The sequence below is a fragment of the Gossypium hirsutum genome, chromosome D04 (assembly GCF_007990345.1).
Source record: "Gossypium hirsutum isolate 1008001.06 chromosome D04, Gossypium_hirsutum_v2.1, whole genome shotgun sequence".
In the NCBI taxonomy this organism is placed as follows: domain Eukaryota; kingdom Viridiplantae; phylum Streptophyta; class Magnoliopsida; order Malvales; family Malvaceae; genus Gossypium; species Gossypium hirsutum.
The window spans coordinates 55,683,393-55,705,158 of NC_053440.1; the positions used below are offsets into that span (position 1 = coordinate 55,683,393).

At 34.1% G+C, this 21,766-nt stretch overlaps 5 protein-coding genes across 5 annotated transcripts; 3 read left to right on the forward strand and 2 right to left on the reverse strand.

Annotated features, from left to right (window-relative positions):
• Positions 1-1,554: 1,554 nt before the first annotated feature.
• Positions 1,555-3,991, reverse strand: LOC107898001 (soluble inorganic pyrophosphatase 6, chloroplastic). The gene is made up of 5 exons (XM_041091454.1): positions 3,982-3,991; positions 2,700-2,852; positions 2,403-2,584; positions 1,963-2,061; positions 1,555-1,878 (listed from the first exon to the last, which is right to left on the reverse strand). The coding sequence occupies exons 1-5, from the start codon at positions 3,989-3,991 to the stop codon at positions 1,786-1,788; spliced, it is 537 nt and encodes a 178-aa protein (XP_040947388.1). The 3' UTR covers positions 1,555-1,785.
• A 486-nt stretch (positions 3,992-4,477) lies between these two features.
• LOC107898515 (eugenol synthase 1) lies at positions 4,478-6,664 on the forward strand. Its single transcript, XM_016823984.2, has 5 exons — positions 4,478-4,723; positions 4,792-4,926; positions 5,664-5,892; positions 5,986-6,189; positions 6,285-6,664. Exons 1-5 carry the CDS (start codon positions 4,532-4,534, stop codon positions 6,479-6,481), a joined length of 957 nt encoding a protein of 318 aa, XP_016679473.1. The 5' UTR covers positions 4,478-4,531; the 3' UTR covers positions 6,482-6,664.
• LOC107898516 (soluble inorganic pyrophosphatase 6, chloroplastic) lies at positions 6,640-9,563 on the reverse strand. The gene is made up of 6 exons (XM_016823986.2): positions 9,127-9,563; positions 8,890-9,050; positions 7,782-7,882; positions 7,485-7,666; positions 7,048-7,146; positions 6,640-6,963 (listed from the first exon to the last, which is right to left on the reverse strand). The coding sequence occupies exons 1-6, from the start codon at positions 9,376-9,378 to the stop codon at positions 6,871-6,873; spliced, it is 888 nt and encodes a 295-aa protein (XP_016679475.1). The 5' UTR covers positions 9,379-9,563; the 3' UTR covers positions 6,640-6,870.
• A 2,013-nt stretch (positions 9,564-11,576) lies between these two features.
• LOC107898311 (transcription factor bHLH25) lies at positions 11,577-12,356 on the forward strand. The gene is made up of 3 exons (XM_041091455.1): positions 11,577-11,794; positions 11,903-11,954; positions 12,282-12,356. The coding sequence occupies exons 1-3, from the start codon at positions 11,577-11,579 to the stop codon at positions 12,354-12,356; spliced, it is 345 nt and encodes a 114-aa protein (XP_040947389.1).
• A 4,764-nt stretch (positions 12,357-17,120) lies between these two features.
• Positions 17,121-17,879, forward strand: LOC121216144 (secreted RxLR effector protein 161-like). The gene has a single exon (XM_041091456.1). The coding sequence runs from the start codon at positions 17,121-17,123 to the stop codon at positions 17,877-17,879; it is 759 nt and encodes a 252-aa protein (XP_040947390.1).
• The last annotated feature ends 3,887 nt before the right edge of the window (positions 17,880-21,766 follow it).

Below are 21,766 nucleotides of genomic sequence, written 5' to 3' on the forward strand. Positions count from 1 at the left end.
GCATGATATTAACATATTTTATATTTGTCCAAGCCGGACCCGAAATATGAGATTCAAATTTTATCCAAAATCATCTGTATTTACAAAATACTAACCCAAACCCATTTTTGGTCCGCTCATATTATTTTTTAAAAATATTTATATTATGTTAGTTTAATATTTAACAATTTTATACAATTTTTATTTATTTAATTTTTTATATAGTTATCTTAACATTATTTTAATGTTTATATTAGAGTAGTATTATATATTTAGTGTATGTTTATTTTTTAAATGTGTTCTAAATTACATAATATACAAAAATAATATAATATAATATATTATGAACTTAAAAATGGGTTGGGTTGGGCTGGGCCTTAAATGTTCAAGCCCGAGCCCCATCCATATTTTAAATTGACCTTTTTTTTTTGCCGAAGCTCATTTTTCATGCCTTATATTTTTACCCAAACCCTCCCGAATTTTGGGTGAGCCTTCGGACTTAGGCGGCTAACCAGACCGATGAATAGATCTACTTGCTTTTGACCTAATGGCTAGGAACCATAAAAAACAAAAATTAGGAAAAAAAATCAATGTTTTTTTAAACAGGATTAGTGGTTCAATTGGTTTGATTAAAAATTATTTAAAAAATTGATTCAATTCAATTCTTAATCTAATCAATTCCAAGCAACTCTCTAAACTAGTACCCCAACTTGTTTCCAGTTCAACTGACCTAACCAGCCGATCCAATCTAGTTCAAACGACATTGCAAAAGAGTTAGTGATTAAATGGTTGAACTAGTTTTATATTATTTTAATTTTGATAATTTATAATTATTGATTTCGTTATTGTTGGACGTCGGTCGAACCAATTAAACTAAAAATTGGTGAGTTGACGGGTTCAACCATTTTTTAATTATTAAAACTTTAGTTTTGCTTTAATTAAAATCATTAATATCATTGATAACTTCTTTGATTGGGTGATGTAAAGTGAAAAAAGAAAATGTCCAATGATTTTGGACGATTAAGTTTTAGAGTTTCAAAGTAAGGGTGAACGAAATATTTGTGTTTGCAATTTACTTAAAGTTTAATATTGGATTGTAGAATTATGATTCAATTTGGGGACAGTTAAAGGACTCTCATAGGATGGTTGAACTTGAAGTAGTAGTTACTGTGTGAGTTTGCCTGTAAGATAAGTTGTAAGCTGAGGGAATCTTATAAAGAGTTCCCTCAAAAGGTTTATTTGTATCGCTCGGGGACTTGACTGTCCGAACAATCATAGCTAGATGTAACATATAGATATATAATTTTGTGTATATAGAGGTTCCTTCCGTCGGAATTTGGGGTCGAAGAAGACCGGCTGAGTTTCTGCCACCGTTTGAAGCTTGTTTAGAGAAGAAGCGAAAGATTAGAAGGGCAGTGGAAGCAAGTGGGATACCTTACACGTATGCATCAGCAAACTGTTTTGGTGCTTACTTTTTGAATTACTTACTTCGTCACCTCCTTACCTGCTAAAACATGTATGTATGCATGCGTGCGCGTGTGTATATTTATTTCCAATGTCTACTAAGAATATATCTGCAGAGGAAAGTCATTCCCATGTACGCCTTTTCTTATTAATCCACACCAGAGCAACCATATGAACATGAAATACTATCCAAGTTCAAGGAGTTCACTAATTTACTCAAAAAATAAGCAGAAACAAGTGCATTGGTATCGATTCGTACTATTATCAGGACCCGAAAGGGGGGAAAACTCGGATGATTATTTGAAATCGAAAGCATTGCTGCTCTAATGCTTCTGGTAGCATTCATACAAGCGAAAGCTCTCCGGCGGGAATTGATCTTTTGACTAGTTTAGCCCAAGACTCGTTGGTCTCTGTAATAACCTTAAGAGCATAATCCTGTTTACAGATAGAACTTAGAGTGATCATATGCAGCCTGAAGAAGGATGAAGCAAAGGGTAAAAATATAAGATCGATACTTACCTTGTTTGCCGCCTTGTTGCCGAGGCCAAATTTGTTGGCTGGTTTCCCATCAGGGATCTTGTAGTCCCGAAACCAATCCCTGACAGCAGTGAGAGTCCCCTGAAAATATCACCAGGTTGATGCTCAATTATTAAATTTCACAACAAGAGACACCAACTTCTTCAAATACATGCAGTCATTGTAAAACATGGTAGCAATATCAAGATTCTAACTTATCGGTTCCCGGCTTCACTATTTTTGCTAACTAAAACTATAACACAACCATGAAAACATAGAGAGAAATACCAGGAACTGCTTCTCAACATTGTCAACATCACTTACAAGAGAAGCCCTTCATAAGAGTACATGGCAGTTCCTGACTTCACTATTCTTGATGTTCATATGATCAACTACAAACTAAAACCATAATACAAAAGCCGTGAAAGAATAGAGAGAAATACCGGGAAGTGTTTCTCGACGTCGTCAATGTCATTTACAAGAGAAGCCCTTGGATCATCTAATGAAATGGCAACTATTTTCCAGTCAAGTTCCCCTTCATCAATCATAGCTAAAGCAGCCAGGGGCTTAACCTTCAAAATGTCACCGATTTTCCTCCGGGATTCACCGATCTCAACGACATCAACTACGAATTTAAGGAAACAAAAAACATCAATCTTTTTAAACTTACTTCTCACAGTAACAAGAACAACAATCTTGTGAGAAAAGTACCAAATATTGAAACAAGTATCGGAAATTACCAGGGTCGTTATCACCAAATGCTCCTTCAACTTCAGAGCTTGCCAAAGATGGGCCTTCCCATGTTTGTGGAAGCAATCCATAATTCCAATTTATATTATAGCTGAGGGACAATGGATTGAAACATTCAGAAATGTAACCTCTTTTAACACACACTAGATAGTCATGCCATATTAATGGTTCTAGCTAATCTCATATCTATTTGCATATTCTAAAAGTTTTAATGAATTCGGATATCCAACCAGGTTCTTTACTTAAAATGGGATTCTACAAAGAAACAATGATAAACAGATTCACATTTCAAACAATGATAAAAAATAGCAAATTGAAATGATTGTGTAAATGTTGTTGAAAATATCAGTGCATAAATGAAAATTTGGAGGAAAGAGATTTTTCATGGACTGAGCACACTTGCATAAATGATATATAAAAAGTAGCAAATTGACAAGATGGTGTAAATGTGGTTTTCTTTTTCTGAATTTGATCTAAATAAATTAAATAATTACAAAAATAATTCAGAAGTCACATTATTTATGAGAATGATCTAAAATTTACAGTGTTCGTCAGTGCTGTCAAATATATCGGTGGTACCATCCCTTATCATTAGTCAATCATTGATTTTTTTAAAAAAAATAATTTTTTTAGGTGTCATCACTGTAGCCGGCGACAGCCGTATGTATTTTTCAAAATACTCATATTTTTTGGATTTTCTTTTATTTGTGTTTTGGTTCTTATGGTGTTCTTTTTTCTTCTCTTTCCTTATATTTAAGATTAGCTTGCTTTTTTTTTTGAATAATAAGATATATATTTTTAAAAGTGGTCACTGATGTCGGCTGACACATCGGTAGCACAAAAAACATTTTTTTTAAAACTTGACAACAGTGCCGCCTAATACAGCGGCGAGACGAAATTTTAAAAAAAAAGTCAGTGTTGTCTACAATAGCGGCGACACTAAAATAAAACATTATATTTTTTCCACCGTGAATATTAATGAGAAATACATATATTTTAAAAAATACATATGAGTGCTATAGGAGGCACCCAAGAAAAAGATTTTTTGAAAAAGACAATGGTTGATTGATGATAGAAGGGACACTATAGATTTCTGATGATCCTCATACATGTTTGTAGCATAAAATTTTCTGGGAAATATCAATACAGACAATAAACAAGTTTGAAAGTTTGGAGGAAAGAGACGTTTCATGGACCGAGCTTTTTAACACGTTTCTTTAATATTTTAATTTGCAGTAATTCTTCAAATAATTGAAGCTGAAAATGACTTACATTGTGCCATTGCTTTCATTCTTTATTTAATTCACCTTTATTTAATTCAATTTTTTAAATATTCGCTTTATTAATTTTTTTAATATAAATATTGTTTAATAATTTTTTATAATTATTTAAGATAACTATCATTTTATTCTGTATTTTTTATTATATTTTAACACATAAATATATTTATTTATATTTCATTAAATGCTATAAATATAATTTTAATTATTTATTATACATATACATGTTCTCTAATCTCATCATAGTCGTTATATTTGTACTCAAGTACATATTGTATTATTTATTTTAAACTCACAACTATAATAATTAATTTCTATTTTTAATGTCATCGAAATTAATCTCACGATCAAATGTATCTTTCAAAAAATTAATTTAATGATTTGATATTTTACATCACATTTTATATTACACAAAATTTCTCATTTGATATAAAAAATCTTTTTTTTTTTTAAAATCCATATTTTTTAGCAACATGTGTGGATAAGACAATATAAATATGGGCATGGCAAGAAGGTGTGGATCATAAGAAAAGAAATTGAATATGGATAGGGAAGCTAAAAATAAAATCCTCATATTTGGAGGAACCGGCAACTTAGGCACATACATGGTGAAGGCAAGCATCAAGTTAGGGCATCCAACTTTTGTTTTTGCTCGCCCTCTCACCCCACAATCCACTATCAACAAGATCAACTTGCATAAAGAGTTTCAGTCTTCTGGTGTTACCATCATCCAGGTATGTATGTATGTATGCGTGCAAGCATATTTGATAATCGTAAATGTTTGATGTATGTACGAAAATAGGGGGAGTTGAAGGAACATGAAAAGATTGTGGCGATACTTCGTCAAGTAGATATTGTGATCTCAGTGTTACCATTCCCTCAAGTACCTGATCAGATTCATATTATTGAAGCCATTAAGGTTGCAAGTAACATAAAGGTATGTGAACAAAAAAATTGTCATCTTGATATATTATTTCAATGGAGAAATGGTTGTAATTGGTTTTATGTATAGTGTCGATATGATGATGGGTAGATGGATGGTCCAATCTGTTTAGAATAGGACGGAGAGTTGACAAATAAGATGGTTGAAGTAGCAAGAACGAAGAGGAGAGGATGTGGTTCGAGGTAAGCTAGAAAGAGGAGAGATGTAGATGACTTGAGTTTATTCTTAAGCTCTGGGCAAGTGGCTTGGTGCCATAGTCTTAGGTAGAGTGGTGCTATGATGTGGTCAGAGTCATAGAGACGAACTTTAATGGTGGCCTAGGGAGCCTTAGCCCTCAAAATATTTTTATTAGGTCCCAAATTTTTGAAAATTCTCATTATACCTTTAATTTTTTTTGAAAATTTTAATTAAACTCTTTTAAGAAACCCCAAATTAGACCCCCAAATTTTTTTTAAGAATCTCATTGAACTCTTAAAATTTTTGAAAATTTAACTAGGACCCTTGAAAACCTAGTCACAAGTTCAGCTACTGCTGAAACATCTAAGGTGGGATGTGATGGTTGAACTTGATGTAGTAGTTACTGAGTGAGTTTGCCTGTAAGATAAGTTATAAGCTGAGGGAATCTTATAAAGAGTTCCCTCAAAAGGTCTATTTGTATCGCTCGGGGACTTGGACTGTCCGAACAATTATAGCTAGATGTAACATATAGATATATAATTTTGTGTATATAGAGGTTCCTTCCGTCGGAATTTGGGGTCGAAGAAGACCGGCTGAGTTTTCTGCCACCGTTTGAAGCTTGTTTAGTGAAGAAGCGAAAGATTAGAAGGGCAGTGGAAGCAAGTGGGATACCTTACACGTATGTATCAGCAAATTGTTTTGGTGCTTACTTTTTGAATTACTTGCTTCGTCCACACGAACAACATGAAGATGTTACTATCTATGGATCTGGTGAAGCCAAGGGTACGTAAAATGAAAGCAATTTATATTTATTTATTTTTATTTTAAATAATTTTTAAAATAATTTATTAATTTAAAATAATAAATTGTTTTCAGCTCCGTTTACTTATGAAGAAGATATAGCAAACTACACCATCAGAGTAGCAAATGATCCAAGAACATGCAATAAAATAGTGATTTATAAGATGCAGAAGAATATTTTGTCCCAGATTGAATTAATTTCGTTGTGGGAGAAGAAAACAGGTAAATATTTCAAGAAGGTTCATGTACCAGAGGAAGAACTTGTGAAACTGACAGAGAGTAAGTTTTTAAAATGCTCTTTCATTTTGCTTCCCGAATTCGAATCCCGAACCTGTTGGATGAATAATAATTGGGAGCTTTTTGATAAAATGCAGCCTTACCATTTCCGGATAATGTACGAGCATCGGTTCTTCACGGTCTATTTGTAAAAGGTGATCTTGTGAAATATGAGCTTGGGGAGAATGACCTTGAAGCTTCTAGTTTATATCCAGATTATAAGTATACCACCGTCGATCAACTTCTCGATGTTTTCCTGGTTGATCCACCTAAGCCTGCTCTCGCTACATTTTGAATCAGGTCTCCTGGTTGATCCACCTGAGCCTGCTCTTGCTACATTTTGAATCAGACTTGATTTTTATCATTTTCATCACCTCCTTACCTGCTAAAACATGTATGTATGCATGCGTGCGCGTGTGTATATTTATTTCCAATGTCTACTAAGAATATATCTGCAGAGGAAAGTCATTCCCATGTACGCCTTTTCTTATTAATCCACACCAGAGCAACCATATGAACATGAAATACTATCCAAGTTCAAGGAGTTCACTAATTTACTCAAATAATAAGCAGAAACAAGTGCATTGGTATCAATTCGTACTATTATCAGGACCCGAAAGGGGGAAAAACTCGGATGATTATTTGAAATCGAAAGCATTGCTGCTCTAATGCTTCTGGTAGCATTCATAAAAGCGAAAGCTCTCTGGCGGGAATTGATCTTTTGACTAGTTTAGCCCAAGACTCGTTGGTCTCTGTAATAACCTTAAGAGCATAATCCTGTTTACAGATAGAACTTAGAGTGATCATATGCAGCCTGAAGAAGGATGAAGCAAAGGGTAAAAATATAAGATCGATACTTACCTTGTTTGCTGCCTTGTTGCCGAGGCCAAATTTGTTGGCTGGTTTCCCATCAGGGATCTTGTAGTCCCTAAACCAATCCCTGACAGCAGTGAGAGTCCCCTGAAAATATCACCAGGTTGATGCTCAATTATTAAATTTCACAACAAGAGACACCAACTTCTTCAAATACATGCAGTCATTGTAAAACATGGTAGCAATATCAAGATTCTAACTTATCGGTTCCCGACTTCACTATTTTTGCTAACTAAAACTATAACACAACCATGAAAACATAGAGAGAAATACCGGGAACTGCTTCTCAACATTGTTAACATCACTTACAAGAGAAGCCCTTCATAAGAGTACATGGCAGTTCCTGACTTCACTATTCTTGATGTTCATATGATCAACTACAAACTAAAACCATAATAGAAAACCGTGAAAGAATAGAGAAATACCGGGAAGTGTTTCTCGACGTCGTCAATGTCATTTACAAGAGAAGCCCTTGGATCATCTAATGAAATGGCAACTATTTTCCAGTCAAGTTCCCCTTCATCAATCATAGCTAAAGCAGCCAGGGGCTTAACCTTCAAAATGTCACCGATTTTCCTCCGGGATTCACCGATCTCAACGACATCAACTACGAATTTAAGGAAACAAAAAACATCAATCTTTTTAAACCTACTTCTCACAGTAACAAGAACAACAATCTTGTGAGAAAAGTACCAAATATTGAAACAAGTATCGAAATTTACCAGGGTCGTTATCACCAAATGCTCCTTCAACTTCAGAGTTTGCCAAAGATGGGTCTTCCCATGTTTGTGGAAGCAATCCATAATTCCAATTTATATTATAGCTGAGGGACAATGGATTGAAACATTCAGAAATATAACCTCTTTTAACACACACTAAATAGTCATGCCATATTAATGGTTCTAGCTAATCTGTTTATTGTGGATTCGAATATGGAAGATTTGGATAATTTATGTATTTAGACCTTATATTTACTATCCACAGTGGATTTGAATATCCATTTATATGTAAAACATCCGAATCTCATATCTATTTGCATATTTTAAAATTTTTAATGAATTCGGATATCCAACCAGGTTCTTTACTTAAGATGGGATTCTACAAAGAAACAATGATAAACAGATTCACATTTCAAATAAAATAATCTTATTCAAGTTCCGATATTTAAAAAAATTATAGATATTCAATCAGCTATCATCCTTAGCCTAATCTTACTTCAGCTAAAATCAAAGCTACTCAACAACTCTGCCAATTTAGCAGACAAATTTTCTGGCTATTATATTTATACCTGGGTAAAAGTACCATGGGGGCACTTGTACTAGAAGTCGGATTGTATTTTGTCTCCTTTACTCAAAATATGGGCAAATTAGACTTTGAACATTCTAGCTACTGCATGCTAGAATGAGGTACGAATGACACGCCACATGTAACTATCTGGTTATTCTATTAACCAACCCAAATTTTAATGGTAGAAATGGATGAAATTTTTAACAGAAAGGACAAGTTTGCCCTTTGACCTAACGTATAAGGACTAATTTGCTATTTTTTGAGTAAAGAGGGCAAAATGCAATCTGAGTCCTAATCAACCTACTTCATACTACTTTTACCGTATACTTGAAACATAACTAAGTTATTTTCAGTCACTTACAATTTCTACAATATGACATTGCAAAATGCTAAGAACAAAAAAATAATAATGGTGAAATGTAAAATCTAATTGCAAAATTGTTAGAAAAAATTAAATATCCAAGTACAAACCCATGCTGGAAATAACCCAAGAATTGAGATTTAGCAAAAATCTAAACATAATCAAAACCAGAAAATTCTTACGGGTAATATCGAAGCTTGCCCTTTTTTGTATCCTGTTTAATGGGAGTGTAAAGTTCATCAGTAGCAACCTCCATTTTAGCACTTGATTCTTTGGGTATCTCAACAATGAAGCTAAAAACACCATCTCCCAAGTGCAATGGAACATCGTGCCAAGGAGAAATCTAAGGCCACATCCCATCAAATCTCAAATTACAATCTTCATTTAAAAAACACAAAAGAAGAAAAAAGTGAAAATACCTTTTTGCCCGAAGTATCCTCGAAGAAGACTCTATAGTCGAGAGTTTCGGGTTGGCCTTCTTGTTTGATTTGAACCTGAGGGTTATAAATGGCATTGCAAGAAAACAATCTTTTCGATGATCGTCTGACGTTGTTGAATCTAAGTCCGTTGCTGCAGCGTTGTAAAGCGAACGGTGTTTTGATAAGCAAGCAGGAAGACGCGGCGGCGGTGGAGTTGCCGGCGATGGCTATCACTCTGGCTGCTGCTGCCATGGTTGATTTTTGTGTGGTGGACTCAAAGATCAGTGAAGGGGTGTTTTTTTGGGCAAGTAAGTGGTTTGCATTGATTGGCTTACGTTTAAATGCTCTCTCGTATAGTCGTTTTCCCTTTTCTGATTTTTTTTATTATATACTTTTATTATGCGCTTCATCTCGTCCACATTAGTAACAATATGATACAAGTGCGGTGTATTTAGTTTATTTTTTTTATTTATGTTACAATATTGTCAACATATGACATAGGCTACATTGATTTAACTTGGCCTTGTTATTTTGTTTTTGATCAAAAATACCGCAAGGGGAGAATGTTAGTGCGCGTTGCACGCTCTAGTTCATTTACAACTTGTACTGTTGATTCATAGTGGATTATTATCCGAGAAAGGCTCTCCATAATGGTAAAAGTTTTGAAATTGTGTAACTAACTATTGTGTCCAACTCTATTTTTACTTTTTTTACTTATTACTCAAGTTGTAATTTAACATACAACTGGCAAACACCTGAATACTAACTTACTATATAAGAGTTATTGATTATTTTTTATTTACTTAAAAAATAAATTTTTTAAAATATTATTATTATTTTTCAATTTTACCAAATAATACTCGAAAATTATAAAACAAAATTTATTTTATCAAAATAAAATCCAAAAACCCAAAACTTAAAATTAATATAAAAAACTAAAAACCAAATTAAATCAAACTTAAAATCTCTTTTAACTCTAACTTCTCTTCAAACTTGATAACTAATGTTCGAAAGGGCATGAAACGATATTTTTTTTGAATAATCTCATTATAGGTTCTGATTATATATGTTCTTTTTGACACAATACCTAGAACTATCTATAACCCCTCCCAACTCATAAATAAGAGGATAATACGTTTCAACATACTCAAACCCACGTCCCCTACATTGACAAACATGCCCATACCAATCGAATTAAAACTCAATCGACAACGATATTTAAAATAAAATTGAAAGAATTTAAGTTTAATTATTTTTAATAATATATATTAATTGATGGTCTATAAGTTATAAATTAATAATATTAATGCAACAAATATAAAATTACAAAAAGAATTTTGGGTTAAAATTGTAGTATCGTTATTTGGGTGGCTCATAACTGGACACATCTTCGATCACATGAATCTATATCTATATTATTATTTAAGCATATTATTATTATTATCTTATTATTATTATTATCTACGTTAATGCATTTAAAGGAATTACTAAAATAATTTTATATTTTAAAATAAATTATGTTATTACGAAAGTAATTTTATATTTTTTTTATTTTCAAAAAAAAAAATTGAGATTTGAACTAATATCACCAATATTTATTAAATCATTTTTTTACCACTTGATATTTTTATACATTTTAATTTTATTACACAAATTATTTCACTTATATTATTTGTATATATATTGAAAATGTCGTTGATTGAGTTGGTGCCACAATTTAAACTATTTTTTTATTTTAATTTCATACATATTAAATATGCTATTATTATTACTTTCTAACCAGATGTTCCATTAATTGTATGATATTTTTAAACACACATCTATATTTTAAATACGTGATTTCCACATGCATACATGTGTGATAAAACTTTTAATTATATATAAAGTATTTGATTGAGGGCCCCTTTGGAAGGACGTTTATCTCTAGTGCAGTACGTTTAGCTTTTTTTTTGGCTCACGCTACAGTATCTAATTTCATCATCACCACTGTAATTTTTATACTATCCGCAGGTAAACGTACTATCTATCTAGAGGGGCCTTGAGTTGATGTCACCTTCAACCGAGTCCCAACTCAGTTGTGGAATTATCATAAACACATTCATTTAACAAAGAAATAAATATTATTTTAATGATATTTATGCCTTTTTGCATTTTGATATATCTAAAGCAATACATACCTTTAAAAAAAATCATGAGATTTGAACTCATTCATTTAACAAATAAATAGTTTAAGGAAATTTATATCTTTTTATATTTTGATATATCTAAAAAATCCGTACTCATAATGAGAATCATGAGATTTAAACTTAATTAATCCATTATAGTTTTGACAATTACAATTCTATCTTTTCAACTAAATTTGAGGACGTCAAATAAAAATATCCCTATATTGCATATAATTAATTTATATGCCAAATAGTTGAGATTTTGTATTGCAATGGGATTGGCAGATGGATAGGGCAACAGTGCTTGGAGATGCTGTGAAGTACATCAAGCAACTGCAAGAGAAAGTGAAGACACCTGAAGAGCAGGCCAGGCAGAAACCAATGGAATATGTGGCTTGTGTGAAGAAACACCAACTCTTGATTGACAGTAAAGGTGATTTTTCAAGCTGGGATGAACATTTCAGTGCCCCATTTGATGAGCCATTACCAGAAATTGAAGCAAGGTGTTGTGACCAAAGTGTTCTCATAAGCATTCACTGTGAGAAAAAGAAAGGGTTTCTCGAGAAAATCATTTCTGGAATATAGAAATGTCACCTAACAGTCATCAACAGCAATGCAATGACATTTGGGAGTTGTGCTCTTCATATAACCATTGTTGCTCAGGTACTTTGATCCGTTAGCAATCGTGTTAAATGTCAGCTAAAATTTGACATGAAGCGTATTTAAAATACTCAGATAAAATTATAAGCACGTATATGTATCTATTACATAGTCAGCTTATATTTGACGTGGTAGGTTCCATGTATTTATAATTTAATTCATATGCTTTAAATATACTCAATTAGAAAGTTTGAAAGTTTGGAGACATTTAAAGCAATTAATCCTAATAACTGGTTGAACTAAAAAAAACCCTAAAAACTGCAAAAAGCTCTTCAAATGGAAGTCATTAATGTAATTTTTCTTCAATAGTATCCATTTTTTCTTTTGCAGATGGACATGGAATTCTGCATGACAATAAAGGAGCTTGTGAAGAAACTACGTTTAGCTTTTATATTTCTAGTGTGACAAATCTCCCTTCAAATATCATATATTACAATACCTACTGCAGCTGGAGGCTTTAAAAGTTAGGAAATGTATGTATGTATGTATGTATGTATGTATGTATGAATGTATGCCCTACAGTTTCTCTTTGGGTTTTATCTTTGGAAGCTTGAAAATTTGAACTCAACCTGTATAAGTTGGTCAAAGAAGGGTGGGTGGACAAATTGGCCTTCCGTTGCAATTAATAAATGGGGTAAGCAATCACTTATAACAAAACAAAATTAAAATAGTATATTCAGACTTAACGCATGCATGTTCAACAGCTGCTTTAGTTGCAGGTTCAGTTGCAATTATTTTTACATTTAGTTCTACTAGTTCTTTCTATACACTGATTAGGTATAGTTTATCGACAACAAAATTGGAAGATTCCATAATTGATTTTGTGAACTTGTTAAACACTATAAGCTTTACCATTGATGGAGTATCGAAGAAAAATCTCATTGTCATTGCGTGCATCAAGTTATCTTTAATAGGTTCTGTTTTTGAGAATATAGCATGTGCTTCCAAAAACATAGAAGTAATTCATAGTTAGCTTTCTTCCTCTCCACATCTCATATGGGATCATCTTTATCTTGGGCATTGACAATATCCTATTCATCATACGACAATCTGCATTCACAGTCTCCGCCCAAAAATCTGTGAGAAGTTCCTTTGGCATTTAGCATGATCCTATCCATATCCTCGACCATGCAATTCTTTCTCTCAATAATGGCGTTTTGTTGTGGAGTCTTTGAGGTTGAAAACTCATGTTGGATGCTTGTGTTGTCACAAAAGTTAGAGAATTCTTTAGTCCCAAATTCCTTTCCATGATCACTCTTGATTCTAATCATCTTCCCAACTAGTTGACCTTCTTGTTCGTGAGCTTCTTATACAGGTTCTTAAAGGCTTTAAACGTATCTGATTTTTCATTCAAAAATTTCACCCAAGTAAACCTTATGTTATACTATAAATTGATAATGTGACAGTAGGAATAATCGCAAAACAATAACAAAGAAAATAAGAATACGCAGATTTTACGTGAAAAACTCTTATTAGAAAAAAATCACGGGTAGAGGGAGGAGAAAATTCACCATGTCGAATTCGAATGATACAAGAGGAGAGACGATTATGCCTATTTATAGATTTAAAAACCTTGTTCTAATCTGTTAAATAAACTTAAATAAAAGTTAAGAGTTATGTAAGTGAAAGGTCAAGAGTTGAAAGGTTAAGAGTTATGTTGTTTTTAATGGGTTTAAATTAGTAGTTTTTTTGTTTAGGAAAATGAAAGGTCAAGAGTCATTGGTTTATGGTTATTATTAGATTTTAATATTTTCAGTTTTTTGTTGTTTTAAAGGGTAGACTATAGCCTATAAATAGTTTGTAAGCTTTTGATTTTATAAGAGAGAACAATTTTTATATTGAGAACATTTTCTACAATTTGGTATCTGAGCTATGGAGAGTCTGACTAGTAATGTGCCATTGCCTCGACTAACAAAGGTGAACTATGAGAATTGGAGCATCCAAATGAAAGCTCTTCTCGGGTCTCAAGATGGTTGGGAGGTGGTCCAAGAAGGTTTCGTAGAACTAGCAACTACTGCGGGATATACGGCGGCTCAAAACAAGGCGTTGAAAGAAATGCGGTCGAAAGATAAGGCGGCATTGTACATGTTATTTCGAGCCGTTGATGAGTCGGGCTTTGAGAAGATTGCAAGTGCGACAACTTCAAAAGAAGCGTGGGACATTTTAGCAAAGGTGTACAAAGGAGCCGACCGAGTTAAACAAGTCAGCCTTCAAACTCTTCGTGGCGAGCTGGAAGGCATGAAGATGAAGGAATCGGAAGGTGTCTCCGACTATATCACGCGTGTTCAAACCGTGGTGAACTAACTCAACCGAAATGGAGAAGCGTTAACCGATGCACGAGTTGTGGAGAAGATTTTGAGATCATTAACTGACAGTTTCGAGAATGTCGTATGTGCCATAGAAGAGTCAAAAGATCTAGCAACGCTCACAGTCGATGAACTCACCGGTTCTCTCGAGGCACATGAACAACGTAAGAAGAAGAAGAAAGAGGAGACACTCGAGCAAGCACTTCAAACCAAGGCAACAATCAAAGACGAAAATGTTCTCTATTCTCAAAGCCTTCGAGGTAGAGGTCGTGGTCGTGAAGATCGAGGAAATGGTCGTGGTGGAAAAGGCCGTGGTCAAGAAGGGAGTTATGAGGTGAAGGGGCATTCAAACCAACAAAATTGGCGTGGAAGAAGACGTGGTCGTGGAAGAGGCGGATGGTCGAATTATTCCAATGTCGAGTGCTACAAGTGTGGCAAATATGGTCACTATGCAAAGGATTGTAACTCTGATAAGTGTTACAATTGTGGTAAGGCGGGACATTTCGCGAAAGAATGTCGCATCTCAAAAAAGGTGGAAGAGATAACCAACCTAACCACGGAAAATGAGGAGGCAAAAGAAAGTTTTCTCTTGATGGCACACAACGAAGTCAACACCAACAACAACATGGTGTGGTACCATGACACAGGTGCAAGCAACCATATGTGTGGACTCAAGCACCTATTCAAAGAGATGCAAAATGTTGAAACGGGACATGTGTCATTTGGAGATGCGTCGAAGGTTGAGGTAAAAGGCCAAGGTACCATTTGTTATTTACAAAATGATAGGTTAGTTGGGTCAATCCATGATGTGTATTACGTACCAGACCTCAAGAGCAACATTTTGAGTATGGGGCAACTCATGGAAAAAGGTTATTCGGTACTTATGAAAGATCGGGTGTTACACTTGAAAGATAAGGAAGGGTGTTTGGTCGCTCGAGTTGAAATGGAGAGAAATCGCATGTTTAGGTTGAATCTGAGAAGTGTTCGAGGAAAATGTTTGCGAGTTGATGTTGAAGACAAGGCGTCGCTGTGGCATCTCCGTTTTGGCCATCTACATTATGGTGGTCTAAACGAGTTAGCGAAGAAGAATTTGGTGCATGGGCTACCAGACATGGACTATGAGGGAAAATTTTGTGAAGAATGTGTGCTCGGTAAGCATGCGAGAACTTCGTTTCAAAAGAAGGAAGAATATCAGGCTAAGCAACTTCTCGAATTGATTCATACCGACATATGTGGACCAATCACCCCCGAATCTTTTAGCGATAAAAGGTATTTCATTTCTTTTATCGATGATTTCTCACGAAAAACTTGGGTTTATTTTCTTAAAGAAAAATCCGAGGCATTTGAGGTGTTCAAGAAGTTCAAAGTAATGGTTGAAAAAGCAACTGGTAGACACATCAAATCTGTACGATCTTATAGAGGTGGTGAGTATACTTCGACGGCTTTCATGAAGTATTGTGAGGAGCAAGGCATAAGACGATTCCTAACCGCACCGTACTCTCCCCAACAAAATGGTGTGGCCGAGAGGAAGAATCAGACTATTCTCGACATGGTTCGATAAATGCTCAAGAGCAAGAAGATGCTGAAGGAATTTTGGGCGAAAGCCGTGCAATGTGCCATCTATGTGTAAAATCGATGTCCACATGCGAAGTTGGATGATCAAACACCACAAGAGGCTTGGAGCGGACAAAAACCATCAGTTTCTCATCTTAAAGTATTCGGTAGTGAGGCCTATGCACATGTGCCGGATCAGCGAAGAACGAAGCTCGAAGACAAAAGTAAAATGCTTATTTTTATTGGGTATGATGAGAAAACAAAATGATACAAGCTATTCGACCCGATAAGTAAAAAGGTTGTGGTAAGTCGTGATGTACGATTCAATGAAGCAAGTGAGTGGGATTGGAATAACTCAACGGAGGTTATCATCAAAGATGGAGGATCATCAATCGCTACACCAACAATCATACTGACAAATCCTGAAACTACTGATGATGAAGATGAACCGCAACAACCAAAAATGCGAAGTTTGCAAGATTTGTATGATTCAACAAATGAGGTACATATTGTATGTCTTTTGGCAGATTCTGAGATTATAAGTTTTGAAGAGGCGGTGCGAGACAAGAAGTGGCAAACTGCTATGGATGAGGAGATTAAAGCAATTGACCGCAACAACACATGGGAGTTAACGGAATTGTCGAAAGGAAGTCAGCCCATTGGTGTGAAGTGGGTGTTCAAAAGAAAGATGAATGCTCAAGGCGAGTTAGAACGGTACAAGGCGCGACTTGTTGGAAAGGGATATAAGCAAAAGGAGGGGATCGATTATAATGAGGTATTTGCTCCCGTTGTAAGAATGGAGACAATCCGGTTGCTCATTGCACAAACGGCACAATTTAAATGGCCAATATTTCAAATGGATGTCAAGTCGGCATTCTTGAATGGTGTGCTCGAAGAAGAAGTCTACATCGAACAACCACCCAGGTATATAAAAAATAGAGAGGAGAAGAAGGTGCTGAAATTAAAGAAGGCACTTTACGGGTTGAACTAAGCACCGCGGGCATGGGATACTCGTATCGATACATACTTCAAGGAGAATGGGTTCAAACAATCTCCTTATGAACACGCCCTCTACGTAAAGAAGAATGGAGGTAATATGTTATTTGTTGCTCTTTATGTCGATGACCTCATTTTTATGGGGAACAATGGTGAGGTGATACTGGATTTTAAGAGCAAAATGACACAAGAATTCGAGATGACAGATTTGGGTTTAATGAAATTTTTCCTTGGTTTGGAGGTTCAACAAGAAAGGACAGGTATTTTTGTGTCATAGGAGGCATATGCAAAGGAAATTTTGAAGAAGTACAAGATGGCACATTGCAACCCGGTATCAACACCAACGGAACCAGGTGTAAAACTCTCGAAATTTGATGGAGGAGAACGAGTCGACGCAAGCAAATACCGAAGTTTGGTGGGAAGCCTTCGCTATCTCACTTGCACAAGGCCTGACATTTTGCTAAGTGTTGGCTTTGTAAGTCGGTTCATGGAAGAGCCGGTTTATTCACATTGGAAGGCGTTGAAGCGAATCCTACGGTACATTCAAGGAACGGTGTCACTCGGCTTATTTTATTCAAATATGGAAGATTACAAGTTGATTGGGTATTCCGACAGTGATTGGTGCGGAGACTTAGATGATCGGAAAAGTACATCAGGATATGTGTTCTTTATGGGTAACACATCATTTGCTTGGCTTTCAAAGAAGCAACTAATTGTGACACTATCGACATGTGAAGCTGAATATGTGGCAGCATCTTGGTGTGTGTGTCATGCTATATGGCTCAGAAATTTGTTGGGCGAGTTGGAGCAACAACAACTTGGTGCAACTGAGATACTAGTTGATAATAAATCAGCGATTGAGTTGGCAAAGAACCCAGTGAATCATGAAAGAAGCAAACACATTGACATTCATTTTCATTTCATCCGAGATCATGTAAAGGAAGGAAGTGTGAAATTAGTGCACGTGGCAAGTCGAGACCAAGTCGTGGATATCTTTACAAAACCGCTACCGATGGTATTCTTCGACAACTACAAGAAATTAATCGGCATGAAGGATGGCAGAAGCATTTAAGTTTACAGGGGAGTTTTGTTAAATAAACTTAAATAAAAGTTAAGAGTTATGTAAGTGAAAGGTCAAGAGTTGAAAGGTTAAGAGTTATGTTGTTTTTAATGGGTTTAAATTAGTAGTTTTTTTGTTTAGGAAAATGAAAGGTCAAGAGTCATTGGTTTATGGTTATTATTAGATTTTAATATTTTCAGTTTTTTGTTGTTTTAAAGGGTAGACTATAGCCTATAAATAGTTTGTAAGCTTTTGATTTTATAAGAGAGAACAATTTTTATATTGAGAACATTTTCTACATAATCAAAGTCAAATAGAAGTTTACTTCTATAGAAAGAGTTTCTACGTAAAATCCTATGTGTTCTATTTTCTTCTCTTTCTTCGTGATTCATTGTCATTATCGACGTTATTTTTTTTCATAGTTAAAAAGATAATTTAAATAGCTTATTTTACATATAAACCTAAAAATTTTAAGAATAGTAAATGTATAGATATTTAGCATGGAAATAACACAAACTCATGTATGGATGGTATTAACTGCCTAAACAAGAATTCTTGAATAGCGAACAACCAGAGTTATTACTCACTACATCAAAAAATTTCCATTAATGAAAAATGTAAATCCATTGAAAAATAAAAAATACGCATGTCGGATGAAATCGTTGTTGCTATTTGCTCTAATAATGAATCATTGGTTTAACTAAATAACTAAATAAAATAGATAGACTGTAACACCCCTTACCCGTATCCAACACCGGAATAGGGGTACGAGGCATTACCAAAACACATACACTTGTAAACGTATTTAACCGAGTTATAAAATTTCATCAAAATTAAAACTTTCAAAATAATTAACATGTTTCTATAACTTTTCACAATATATCCTCAAAATATTATAATCATAATAATTAGGGCCTGCGAGACCCGATACATACTCATGCAATTTAATGCTTCATTTCCATTTCATTCAATTCACAATTTCTCATGCTCATAATTTAAATCATATCACTAGCAATTTCCATTTAATTCACGTACAATTCAATGACATCAAATTCAAAACTAATACGTATTTACCATTTAACTCAATGTTTATTGATTATACCATTCAATAACACATTTATGAAATTCTCAATTTAGCAATGAAAATATCACTTTAGTTTGAATAACAACATCGTCCTGATATAAATACACTACCACTTATCCATTTACTTTAATTCTTTTGGGCCCATTTGTCACTTACCATCCTTAATCAAATTAGGGAACGGTCACGGAAAATTGAGTACTTCACTTTCACTTTGCCATAGTATAACTATGGTCTTACGTATGATCACTTATCACTTGTCCCTGATCAGATAAGTGTAGCCACTTATCACTTTGTTTCTTGATCAGATAAGTGTAGCCACTTATCACTTTGTCTCTTGATCAGATAAGTGTAGCTAAAGCTATCACTTATCACTTTGTCTCTTGATCAGATAAGTATAGCCGAAGCTATCACTTATCACTTTTCACTTGTCACTTGATCAGATAAGTGTAGCCGAAGCTATCACTTATCACTTTGTCACTTGATCAGATAAGTATAGCCGAAGCTATTACTTATCACTTTCCACTTGTCACTTGATCAGATAAGTGTAGCTAAAGCTACCACTTATCACTTTGTCACTTGATCAGAAGTACTCAAATCCGGCGTTCCGCTCAATTTGATCATTTATTCATATATCAGGCTTACCAACATGTGTTAATTCATAAACCATTCATGGTATTATTTCATGCCAAATCATATACTGAATATACCATACACACATACTATGAAACTTTATTTTCACACATGAGCTTAAACCATGACCAATAATGCACAAAAATAAGCATCATTCATATTTCATCGTTTATGAGTTATAATCAAACATATGACCATTTATACACGAATCATTCATATATTTCCCAATTTTCCTCCTCCTCCTCTCCATTCCACATCCTTAATGTGTATAACACACTTAAACAACATTAACCATAATTTCAACACTCACTAACATGTATATTCAAAGCTGTTTATCCGAGTCAGAGTCACTAAATTATTTTTATCCGGAGCTACAGAGCTCCAAATTAAGATCCGTTAATTTTCCCTGAAACTAGACTCACATATCTTCATACCATAAAATTTTCATAATTTTTGGTTCAGCCATATAGTACAGTTTATTCTTTAAAATTTCCCCTGTTTCGCTGTCTGACAGTTCCGACCACTCTTCACTAAAAATTAATTATCTCATTGTACAGAATTCGGATGATGTTTTAGCTTGTTTCTTCTAAAAATAGACTCATTAAGGATTCTAACCATATAAACTATAACTCATAATCATTTCTCTACAATTTTTAATGATTTTCCAAAGTCAGAACAGGGGAACCCGAATTCATTCTGACCTTGTCTCACAAAATCTATTATATCTCATGATTTACAATTCCATTACTCACGTCATTTCTTTTATAAGAAACTAGGCTCAATAAGCTTTAGTTTCATATTTTATTCATCCTCTAATTAAATCTCTACAATTTTTGGTGATTTTTCAAAGTTACACTACTGCTGCTGTCCAAAACTGCTTTAGTGCAAAATGTTGATTTCCATTTTGCCCCAAATTTCACAGTTTATACAATTCGGTCCTTTCTCAATTAACCCCTCAATTAATCTAATTTTCTCAATTAGTACTTTACTAGACATTATAAGTTGTTACACAACTATTGAAATTCAGAATTTCCACATATAACTCTATCTTCAAACTCTTTTACTATTAGGTCCCAAACATTCACTTTCTATTCAATTCTTTCAATAAAATCAGCATATGAACAATTTAAAGCTCTAATTTCATGCTAAATCATCATATACTTCCAGCACATATTCATATCAACTTTCAAATTCTTTCATAAAATCAAAAACTAATGGATTTAACAAGTGGGCCTAGTTGTAAGAGTCACAAAAATACAAAAATTTCAAGAAATAGTCAAGAATTGAACTTACTTGTAATAAAAATATGAAGAACCAGCTTGAAGAAGCCCTTCCATGGTGTTTTAGCTGATGAGAATTCAGAAAAATGAAGAGAAATCTAGATAATTCCACTTGGGTCCTAACTTTATTAAGCAAATTTTGCAATTTTCCAATTTTGCCCTTAATTCTCCTTACTTTCTTGCTGATTTCATGCCTCTGCCGTCCAGCCCAAATAGACCTTGGGTCTATTTGCCTTTTAAGCCCTCTTCCTTTTATCATTTAAGCTATTTAATCATTTCCCAAAATTTTGCATTTGTTACAATTTAGTCCTTTTTGTTCAATTAATTATCGGAACTTTAAAATTTCTTAACGAAACTTTAATACTAACTTTTTAACACTCCATAAATATTTATAAAAATATTTATGGCTCAGTTTAAAATCCCCGAGGTCTTGATACCTCATTTCGATTCTAATTATTTTAATATTTATTTCTAGTGCACTATTCACTATTTCAAAAATTTTCCTAACTTCATATTTAACTTATACTTACTAAATTAATAATATTTTCTACCCATTTGTCGAATTTAGTGATCTCGAATCACCGTTCTGACACCTCTGAAAATTCAAGCCATTACATTTTTTTTCGTCGGATTTGTGGTCCCGAAACCACTGTTCCGACTAAGCCTAAAATCGGGCTATTACATAGACCTTTCTCTTCGTCTCAGGTCGATGGATCTTCTCAGTTGGAGGATCCCCTATATGGATAATACATGGATAATACACATTCTAGTTGACCGAGCCTAATTCTATTCTAATTGTTTTGTTCTGTAGCAAAGATATCCACGGAGCGGTTCGCCCTATTCAGATATTCACGATCGAGAAGTACTGGATTCTTTTTCCGATAGGTCCTGAAAGGAGAAGGAAA